At 33.1% G+C, this 10767-nt stretch overlaps 3 protein-coding genes across 4 annotated transcripts in view; 1 reads left to right on the plus strand and 2 right to left on the minus strand.

The window, feature by feature from the left end:
- Positions 1-10767, minus strand: part of Rab7 (RAS oncogene family member Rab7) — a 107054-nt gene that overhangs the window by 90998 nt on the left and 5289 nt on the right. The window contains exon 6 of one of the 2 annotated variants that reach the window (XM_076522613.1): positions 6726-8564. The exons of the other annotated variant lie outside the window; for it this stretch is intronic. The gene's annotated coding sequence lies outside the window, so the exon portion shown is untranslated. Of the gene's footprint in view, positions 1-6725; positions 8565-10767 lie in introns of those variants that run through there. 2 annotated transcript variants of the gene reach the window in all.
- Positions 23-2551, minus strand: LOC117218892 (uncharacterized). The gene is made up of 2 exons (XM_033467613.2): positions 1851-2551; positions 23-1686 (listed from the first exon to the last, which is right to left on the minus strand). Exon 2 carries the CDS (start codon positions 1359-1361, stop codon positions 432-434), a length of 930 nt encoding a protein of 309 aa, XP_033323504.2. The 5' UTR covers positions 1362-1686; positions 1851-2551; the 3' UTR covers positions 23-431.
- LOC117218893 (uncharacterized) lies at positions 5452-8774 on the plus strand. The gene is made up of 4 exons (XM_033467614.2): positions 5452-5609; positions 6874-7065; positions 7181-7354; positions 8312-8774. Exons 1-4 carry the CDS (start codon positions 5556-5558, stop codon positions 8588-8590), a joined length of 699 nt encoding a protein of 232 aa, XP_033323505.2. The 5' UTR covers positions 5452-5555; the 3' UTR covers positions 8591-8774.

Raw genomic sequence — 10767 nt, forward strand, 5'->3', positions numbered from 1 at the left:
TCTAATTATAAGAACTAAAATATACGTATAAACCAATTTTATATTCTTTAAGATGTCATTTTAGATTAACAATTTCTATACAATTCTAACGCATTTGAAATGTTATTTCAAATTTTATTATTGTACTAAAAATGTTAATTACATAGTATAATATATGTAACATATACATATATAGATCTAGTCACATTTTTAAAGGTTAGTGATATCTACAGGGTGTCTCACCTAACTCCGATGACACCCTGCATAGATGACTTCTATTAATGATTTGTATACGATTTCTTTCGGAATGTATGAATTACCTAGTTATTAGTAGGTTTCGAAATTTTCTACTTAAATTATGTCCACGCTTAATGCTGCACTCCATATCATGAAATGTATTCTTCTATGGAGTACATCAAACTTTTCGCGAGACACACGGTACATATGGCTGTTTATTGGTTGATTAGACGTATAGTACGAGTACGTTTACCGTTCGTTGTATGATTGGGTACATTTAACTTAAAATTCTGAATCTTCTGGCTTTCTTCTAAAACTGATCTCGGAATTCTGATTTGCCAATTCAGTTTGGCATTCGACGATTTACTTCGTCTGGTTTTCAGTGGTAATTCTTGATTTTGTTGTTGTACCACCGATTTTTTTTCAGTGGTATATCGCCTTGCCTGTTCTTCGGTTAATTTTTGCAGCGTGATTCGGCACTCCCGGAAGCTGGAGATTTTGTTTTCCTTTTCTTGCACCAAATTAGAAAACGATTGTTTAGTTTTGTTGGTCTTAAAGAAATACAATTCCCGCCCTCCAGTCTCGTTTGTTTTAATACGAATCTTGATATTGTTATTAATTCTTGTCCTTTTCTGCTTGAAATTTTTTCGACCAGCACGTTTCATTTGCGATCTGATTTTAATAAGCTTATCTTTAACTGGTCTGGGATTTAAATCTTTAAAAACTTTTCGGTTTTTCGTATTTTGCACTATTGTGGTTGATCTTTTCGAATTTTCAGTTCTTCTGTCCTGGATCTTCAATGGGGGGAATTGTACTTGGACATCTATCTTTTGACATTTTTTCTTTAGATTTCGCAACTTTATTTGATTTTCTTTAATCTCACTTTTCAAGTTTTGTACGTTTTTCACCAACGCCTTCTTGTACATATTCTCGTAGTATTGTAATTCCTGTTTCAACTCTTTGTGCTGTTTCAAGAGATGCTTAGTTTTTGTTGTTAGTACTTTGATCATTCTACATTTTGGTTCTTTCGCATTTTTCCCTTCTACCGTGTAAATGAAATCGTTTATCTGCTCTTTGAGTTGTTCCAGATTTCCAGAAATCTTATCTATATTAGGTTTGTTTCTCTTGCGTGTAGTCGTATGCATTTTATGGCATGTGACCGGTACCAAACAGTCACATAATCTAACAAAATTTGCAACGATGAAATTTCATCCCGATGAAGAGCTCTCCACTATCGTCGATACTCGTTTCTTCACGGTTAATATTACATTGTATTCCTTCGAAAATGTGTTGCATATACGTACACGCGTAAGAACGTTATGTTATACAGACAAAGATGTTGTATACAACTACTAATGCCGGTCGGCCCAATATATTAACTTGTGAAATTATTACATATATCTCTTAGGCTCGTAACGTCGTAACTGTTTACAACCTTACTTTACTGTATGCCGGAGATCTGCGCGCCATCTAAAGAAAGGTCGGATATTATTAAAGGATCAGCTTTTTACAACCCTTGTGGCATCTTAACCTCCAAAAATTCTCCAGCACTCTCAATTGGCTTGTTTAGAAGAAATATAGCTCAACTATTGGTTGAATTTGAAATTTGCCGGAGGAGCCAAAAGCGAACTCACTTATAACTCCATCAATTCTCTATTCGACTGTGTCATATTAAGCGCATATACATCATTATTTGATTGGCTTAGCGAATTATGAACATATGGAGGCAGTTTTTCGTTATTGATTTTTGAACGTAGACATAACAGAATTCGTTTAGTATGGTCAGAACGCGTAACCATTGTGTCCACCTCACACTGTGTCATTAGGTCTCCACTCCTCCCCTATTTTCGCGCATGCGTGATCGCAGCATGCATCGTAGTTTTATTAGTAAAAAATAACTAATTTTTAACTGATTTTTGTCATACATAATATGCTATATGATATTGTATATCATATATTCACAAATGATACCAATCTAGAACTCGGTTTGTCCTAAAATTCATAATACGTATAAGTGTAATAGCATTGCCTAAAAGACGTGTAGTCTTGTAATGAAAATGTACGATCCATTGTAACGTTCCCTTGTAAATACAGAACAGTACTATCCGTTGCTCAGAAGAAGTACGCCGAAAAAAATGCAGGACAGGTCCCCACAAACCTATCCATTATAACAGAAATAGGGTAAACTGTGTGTGTTTCTCTTATTAGCAGAATTATTCCTTCTTATTAACCCCAAGTGCACGCAAGACGGAATTTCCACGAAACAAGAGGCTCGAGTCCTGTCGATTAAAAGCAAACGTTTCCTGACTCCCGTCAGCGTTTCACTCCCCCGTGGTCGCCATTTTCGGCTAGGAGCACATCAGGCGTGCGCCTCTCTCTCTCTCTCTCTCTCTATATATATATATATATATATATATATATATATATATATATATATATATATATATATATATATATATATATATATATATATATATCGCGACCATGGGGGAGTGAAATTCTGACGAGAGTCAGGAAACGTTTGTTTTTAATCGACAGGACTCGAGCCGATATACACACACATATACATATATATGTATCATTTACAGGACACAGACAAGCCAGATGCGCGACAAGTGTCAGAAGGCATAAAACAATCGAGACAAAGTAAGAAAATGAAACACTACACTACCCCTTACCAATAGAAGTTGTTTTGAGAGGTCATAGGTCATTGAGAGGTCATGCGGAGCGATTGGAACCCCTTTACCCCTCTACCACTACGGTGACTTCTTCTGAGCAAGGGACACTATTTGTACCAGGATCCATTCTTGCACGTTTTTCTGCTTGTACCCCTCCCCCCTCCTGCGTATCACTTTTCCCATTTATCACTTTTGAGCGTTACAGTTTTATTTCACTATTCATATAATTCAAAATTATTATTAAAAATTATATTATTATTATATATTATTAAAAATTATATTCTGAATAAATCAGGGGTAGGTCCTATTCATATAATTCAAAATTATTATTAAAAATTATATTAAAATTATATTATTATTATATATTATTAAAAATTATATTCTGAATAAATCAGGGGTAGGTGCTATTCAATAGAGAATAAGAAATAGATCCTGTATATGAAGATAGCAGAATGTTAAATGTAGCCCTCTCTCAGTATGCACCGTCGCAACAGGTCCTACATATTCAATAGTTCGTATTCCTCTGTATCTCTAACCACAAACGACAGAACAACATCGAGTCACTGTGTTTGTACGTGTACAGAATAGTTAATTAAGTACAACCACTCCATAATGCATATCTACTATTGTTACTAATGATCTTATTATCTTTCTATTCTGCATAATTTGTCAAACATGATAGTATTGTAATACAATGAAAAGAATAAAGATATGTACAACCTTTTCTTTTTAAATAAATTGGAAAATTTTGTTTCATGTTAAACACTAGCTTAGACACTTCAAAATGAAATACTAAAGATCTGCGTCTTTTACCACAAACTAATTTTTAAAAAACATATACTGAGTTAGTTTCTCGTCAATAGATATTTATAATTTTATTAATTTCTTAAGAATTCAGAATGTGATATAATCTAGAGTTTAGAATATATAAATATACTTTATAACATATTTTATATTTTTGTGAGCGACGATTCAAGGAAACCATAAATGGCAATACAAAGACGTGTTTATGTAAAACAATTCAGCTGATGTTTAGAAAATTCACTTTTTGCGTAGAGGAATTTGTACAGAAATGTATTAGTTGCTTTCCAAAGAAAGAATTCTCAAGGAAAACACACGAAGGGTTCAAGATTTTATTGTCGTGAAAAGAAACGAACTATAACGTTAAAATTATCGTAAGGTAACAAAGTTAACATCAATGTGTATGGAAAACACCTATGTGTATGGAAAACATCAAGCAATTCTCTGCAGCAAGAAGATAAGATTGCATTTTCCAGAAGGCCCTGACAAAAGATTTGTTGGCTAATTGATAAATTCTGGGATAGGATCATTATTTCCAATGAATAGCGCGATAATATTTATTACTTTCAAGCACTGCTAATTTTATCGATGCTTTCAATCTACACAACATTATTGGATCTTATGAATAAATGAGAGAGAGAGAGAGAGAGAGAGAGAGAGAGAGAGAGAGAGAGAGAGAGAGTTGCGGAATAATTGCCCGGAATTGCAATCTTATATCTTATCAAATGTGTCATTTATTATCGTTATAATTTGTTTAAGGAAAAATAATTCTGGAAGGTAATAATAAATTGAATAAAATAAAAGATATATTGATGATTTTAACCAGTTTTAATCGTTTAACTTTTTTTTGCAACAACAGTAAAGAATATATTCAGATATACTTTGCAGTACCAAATAAGTTTTGCAGTGTGCACAGGTGCTCAAATGATTTCGTTGTTTACCCAAAGATTTCAGAATTTAAATATACATATACTTATACACACATACACTTCCTAAGAGTCTTGCTCGTATAAAAATAAAAAAAAATGTGTTCGTTAAAAATGGCAACGCCTGCGAAGTTTCAAGCTGTTTCAACCTGTTTCCTCAGCAATATCGAATGAAGATTGGGCTCGTATCAAGGGATATATCAGCTAAGCATCATTTCTATCAATAACACTCGAACTTTTCATCGGATTTATATCTCGATTATTATCAAAGTACGGAAACGATTACGCATTTCCGCTTGCGAATGTTGATACTGACAAATACAAAAAATGTCTTAATATTATAGTTCTGAGCCGAATACGCTCACATTGTTAAATACAAACAATATTTTTAATCCGAATCATTTTGTATTCTACAAAGATCAAAGAAGAGGCGCAGAAGTTACTCCAATAGTTCGCGTATCATTGTAATTTTTGCTGACCCGTGTGTATTAGATTAAGTATACATAAAGACTGCTAAGCAAGAAAGAAGAGGAAAACAACAATAATCCGCGGAGAAATATTTGAAACTATGGAAAATCTTTGAGGACTGTTTCGGACAACAGGTTCCGTTTTGGGATGCCCCGAACGTTTTAATATCCGTCTGTAAACCGGGAAAACCCGTTAGGAAAATAAAGCATAACACCAGTTGCACAGTTATGGCCTCCAGTTATTTCAGCATCATTTGCCCGCGAATTCTTAACTCGCGATACTGCGGGGAATCACCACGCAACTATGATCTGTGTTCGTGAACGCGTTATCGTGCGTACCCCTCCGCCCGATGCACTAATTTGTCTCGCAGCCGCTCACCTATAAAAGGAAACAGTTCGCGTCTGCCTTTATCACTTCACGGTCGCACAGTGCCAAGATAATCTTTGTAGTTTACGCAGCTCGCAACATGAAGTCGTTTTTCGCAATTTGCCTTCTCCTCGTGGCTCTTTGTGCTGTCCAGGTAAGTGCTTTTTTTCATAATTGTAGATTTTTATGCATTCGTAAAATTCATATTCATTTCATATTCATATTCACATTCATATTCCCATTCATTTTTATACATTCTCAACTAAAATGCTACACAGTATAATTCGACCGCGGAGGTTTACGCGAGTGTAAAATTTGTTGCTTTAATTGTAGGAAGCAGAGATTAAGTAAAAATTGATTACTCGCGCATTCATGATGAATTGGGAATAATATAGGAACATTCTTAAAATTTTCTGTAGTTTTCTAAATAATTTCTATCTAATTATCTCTTGACGATTTGTATATATTTGGAGACAGATTCACGAGGCTTTTGTAATTAATTTAACTATATCTTGAAAGAGGATGACTAAATAGTCATTCGATGTCGGCGAAAGCATAAACAAAAATTGTTACATTGTGTTTTATAATTACGCTTATATTAGAATTTCATGCTGAAGAATATTGTAGCAATCATAAGTAAGGTTTTCATAGAATTATAACTTTTGATCTATTTGAGCTAATTTAATTCATAGAAGTAGATCGAAAAATATTATGTTGAATGTACATCTCTCAGCAAGTCTAATTATCTCTTGACGATTTGTATATATTTGGAGACAGATTCACGAAGCTTTTGTAATTAATTTAACTATATCTTGAAAGAGGATGACTAAATAGTCATTCTACGTCGGCGAAAGCATAAACAAAAATTGTTACATTGTGTTGTATAATTACGCTTGTATTAGAATTTCATGTTGAAGAATATTGTAGCAATTATAAGAAAGATTTTCATAGAATTATAACTTATGATCCATTTGATCTAATTTAATTCATAGAAGTAGATCGAACAATATTATATTGAATGTACATCTCTCAGCAAGTTTACTGATTTTTCGGAAATGTCAAAGTCGCGTTCGATAAGAAGTCCGCGCGAAAAGATTCAATCTTCTTCTTGAATACCGAAATATCAAATGGTGAATCAGTCATGAGAACTGCTAAACTGTAATCACTATAATGTCTTATCGTTGAATCAGTATTATTAACCAACGTTCTACGAAAATAAAGGTACACAGAAAAAGAGAGATTAGATATTAAATCAACTTTTTGATCAATGTATAAGATCAGTGTATATTTATTGATCGACATAACAAGAAGACAATGGAAATCATGAAATATCCTTTCTTTCACGACGCAAGATTACGAATAATTTATAAATTCATTGGTCGGCTTCCGAGACTTTGATCGCTATGTTTGTATTTTAGGCGTACGGCCCATTGGATCAGGTAACGCAGCAAATCCAGAGGGCAAAGAACAATGTTAACTCGATCAAGTCCAACTTGAAACGTTTCTCGAACAATTTGAAATTCAACACGGAGAACAGATTATCCAACAAGAAGATCGAGCAAATGCAGCAACTGAACGACATTGTGAACCCAGCTTTGAATGACATTCGCGTGAGTATTCATCTTCGGCTACGCAAAGTGTTCTGGCACAATTTCAATTTGTACAGAATATAAATAGGAATCAATTAACATATCTGACGAGAACGATGTCTCACAATATTATTAGACGAGCGTGGACGCTGCTAAAGGACAAGGAAAGGACAAGGAACAGTGTTACACCGATGCCAAAGCTACCCTCAGGACTCTCAGCCTGGCAGGATTTTCAGATCTCAACAAATGCGAGCAAAACGGAAAACAGCAACTGCAAGCGCAATGGAATAATCTCGACTCGGCTCAAGCGGTAAGCACTACACAAGAAACTGTACGGCAATGGTCATAAGTCATAATCTAAGACCGAGACTAAGCAGACATTTGTTTAAATCAAATAAGCTTCCAACTAACTTCCATGGTTGCGAATCTCGCAGAAAGTTTATTCGGCGAATACAATTACGAAATATTTGTTCGCTCAATATGCTCAATATAGGACGATAAGGGTTGGAAAAAGAAGATCTCCTATATAAATATTTCTGGATGTTTACAGTTACCAATATATATATAGGATGATAAAGGTTGGAAAAAGAAGATCTCCTATATAAATATTTGTGAATGTTTACAGTTACCAATATATATATAGGACGATAAGGGTTGGAAAAAGAAGATCTCCTATATAAATATTTCTGGATGTTTACAGTTACCAATATATATATAGGATGATAAAGGTTGGAAAAAGAAGATCTCCTATATAAATATTTGTGGATGTTTACAGTTACCAATATATATATAGGACGATAAAGGTTGGAAAAAGAAGATCTCCTATATAAATATTTCTGGATGTTTACAGTTACCAATATATATATATAGGATGATAAAGGTTGGAAAAAGAAGATCTCCTATATAAATATTTGTGGATGTTTACAGTTACCAATATATATATATAGGATGATAAAGGTTGGAAAAAGAAGATCTCCTATATAAATATTTGTGGATGTTTACAGTTACCAATATATATATAGGATGATAAAGGTTGGAAAAAGAAGATCTCCTATATAAATATTTGTGGATATTTACAGTTACCAATATATATATAGGATGATAAAGGTTGGAAAAAGAAGATCTCCTATATAAATATTTGTGAATGTTTACAGTTACCAAGTGTTTAGTACGCTCTATTAATTGTTAAGCAATGCAAGAACAGCAACTGGAACTTGAAACGGTGTAATCTGGCACTTTAACTAAGTTCCAATTGTATTGTTTTCAGACTGCAGACAAATACATCAGTCAATTGGACAGTATCATGCTGGAGTGTTACTCGTCGAACATAATCCAAATGCAAACTTGTGCCGTTAGCAAACTGGCAACCGTGAACATGTCGATCAGGGCATACGAAAGCACAGTTAACTCGTTGCAATCTAGTGCGCAATCGGCTTCGTCCCAAGTCGAGCTGTCCGCGACCTCTTGCTACTGGGGTGCCGTGTCGGTTGTCCGTTCCGGAACTACTGACGTGAGGATATCTGCGAATAAATGCATCGACAACTAAAGAAAATCGCTAAAGAAAACAACGAACTGAATGAAACGACTGTATTACATGTACTGATTTTTTTTGTTTTTGCGACGTTGGTTTCGCACTGCCCACTATTTCACTTCTCGATTTATTCGTGTAAAATCCATTTAGCACGCAAATTGTTTCGTCTCCTCGAATAATATACAATTTTATACTCCTACGTTTCGTCTAACGTCATTTTCCCCGTATACCTACACGCGTAGAAAAATGTTTTCTATCGATATATCTGCCGTCTACATTTTTTATAATTTGTTTTTGAGTAATGCTTTCGTAACCACCTCCTTTCGTTTCATCCCTGTTGTCGAATAATTTCAGTTTAATGAGGTCAATTTAAAGTAACAAGTAATCTTCTTTCAATTTTAAAATTTCTTTTTACGATGACATTCTTGTGATCTCGAACTACGAATGACATTTTTCGTTTTGCAACCTAGTTCTGTAGTTATCGAGGAGAAAAAATCAAATATAATTTGATATAATATGAATATAATATATAAATAATTTTATATAATATAATTTTTTAATTATAATATAATTCCCCCAATATAATTTCAATTAAATTGATGAAATAATAACTTCACCTGATGATTTGATTCTAATGTAAACTCGGACGAAAATGTCGATTGGAGGATTTAGAAGTAAATAATATAGTGCAGATAGAAACTAGAGATCCCTGTCTTAATGCACGGTACACGTGTTCCATGTGCATTTAATACACGACCAAAACCGTGACCTCTGATAGAAACCGGTGCATTTAGTAATCGTTCAGTCTCTGTCGTCCGTTTAACAATCCTTTGATTCAATTTTCTGCTATCTGGCAACTGTTTTCTATTCGTAAACGTAATAAGAAATTGTCATATGCACATCTGGGTGAAGTTGACGAACGAGCGACGGCTGCCGGCTTACTCACCCTGTGTCGCGTTATGCACATATGTATACATAATTTAATATTAATAAATATAATAATTTATATAATATATTAATATAATAATTTATATAATATATGATTTATAATATTATATTAATATAATAATTTAATATTAATCTAATATCTCGAGAACTAAGCCCGTCCGGCGTTAATTGGAAAAGAAAAAAGTTGTTCAGAATATCGCCATTTATGACATATTTCAATGCGACTGAAATCGATGATGGTGTAAGCTTTCGACAACATCACCCAGTTCTGTAAGTGCAGAAACTTTTGAAGAAGTCATTGATGCATTTGAAACTGCTGCGTTAGTTAGACCTTTGTTAAGCAAGGTGAGTGATGACAAGACCTTGTACACCGATAATTTGCATTTGTATAATTTCACCATTAGCCCTGCTATTAGTAAATGAATTCTATGCAACACGTTCCGCGCCACGTGTACCACCGATGGTGTCAGATGCTTACACGTTTATTTAATACCCGAAAAAAATAGTTTATAACAAATTTAGTCGTAATAAGTTTGTTTCATTGTTATATATATATATATATTTTATATATATATATATATATATATATATATATATATATATATATTATATTATAATTATATTATAATATATATTTATTATTATTATATATTTATTATTAATTATATGTATATACGATAGTTAATAATTACATATAATATATCAAGTTTTAATGTAATATCAAATTACACGGAACGTGTTAAAGAGATATTGATTAGGATAATTAGATGAAGGTTTAATGTTTTCTGTTTTATATATAAGGGGTGGTATCTCATTTTAATATAACCACACAATTTAGAACCTAAACTATACATTATTTGAAAAAGCATTTCAAATAAGTCTTGTTTTTTTGCAAAGGGGACATCTTATGGTGATCATCAGACTTCATTTATGTAGTTGAAGTCGCTTTCGAAATCTCAAGGTGACTTCGTTGTATTAAATAGCTTTTCCAATCAATTTTTTACTAAATATTTCAAACAGAGTCTAAACTTCGTCGTTCATCACTTGTTTTCTATTATAAATCAACTTTTTATTGCATTGATGACAGCATAAATGTAATTAATGGCGTGTCATTTGTTTCGCAACAGTCATTGTTTCTAGATACAGTTAAAAAGTGATCGAATGTTGTTATTTTATTTTGATATAAAACGCATCTCCATGTTGATAATAATTTCATAAACAAAGAATGAATAGCGCTGAATATT

The sequence above is a fragment of the Megalopta genalis genome, chromosome 6 (assembly GCF_051020955.1).
Source record: "Megalopta genalis isolate 19385.01 chromosome 6, iyMegGena1_principal, whole genome shotgun sequence".
Taxonomy (NCBI): domain Eukaryota; kingdom Metazoa; phylum Arthropoda; class Insecta; order Hymenoptera; family Halictidae; genus Megalopta; species Megalopta genalis.

Bases quoted from the DNA above. Each gene is read 5' to 3' on its own strand.
- LOC117218892 (XM_033467613.2), bottom strand. From the start codon at position 1,361: ATGCATACGACTACACGCAAGAGAAACAAACCTAATATAGATAAGATT.
- LOC117218893 (XM_033467614.2), top strand. From the start codon at position 5,556: ATGAAGTCGTTTTTCGCAATTTGCCTTCTCCTCGTGGCTCTTTGTGCT. The intron at 5,610-6,873 runs GTAAGTGCTTTT...TTTGTATTTTAG, and splicing joins TGGCTCTTTGTGCTGTCCAG to GCGTACGGCCCATTGGATCA. The intron at 7,066-7,180 runs GTGAGTATTCAT...CAATATTATTAG, and splicing joins CAGCTTTGAATGACATTCGC to ACGAGCGTGGACGCTGCTAA.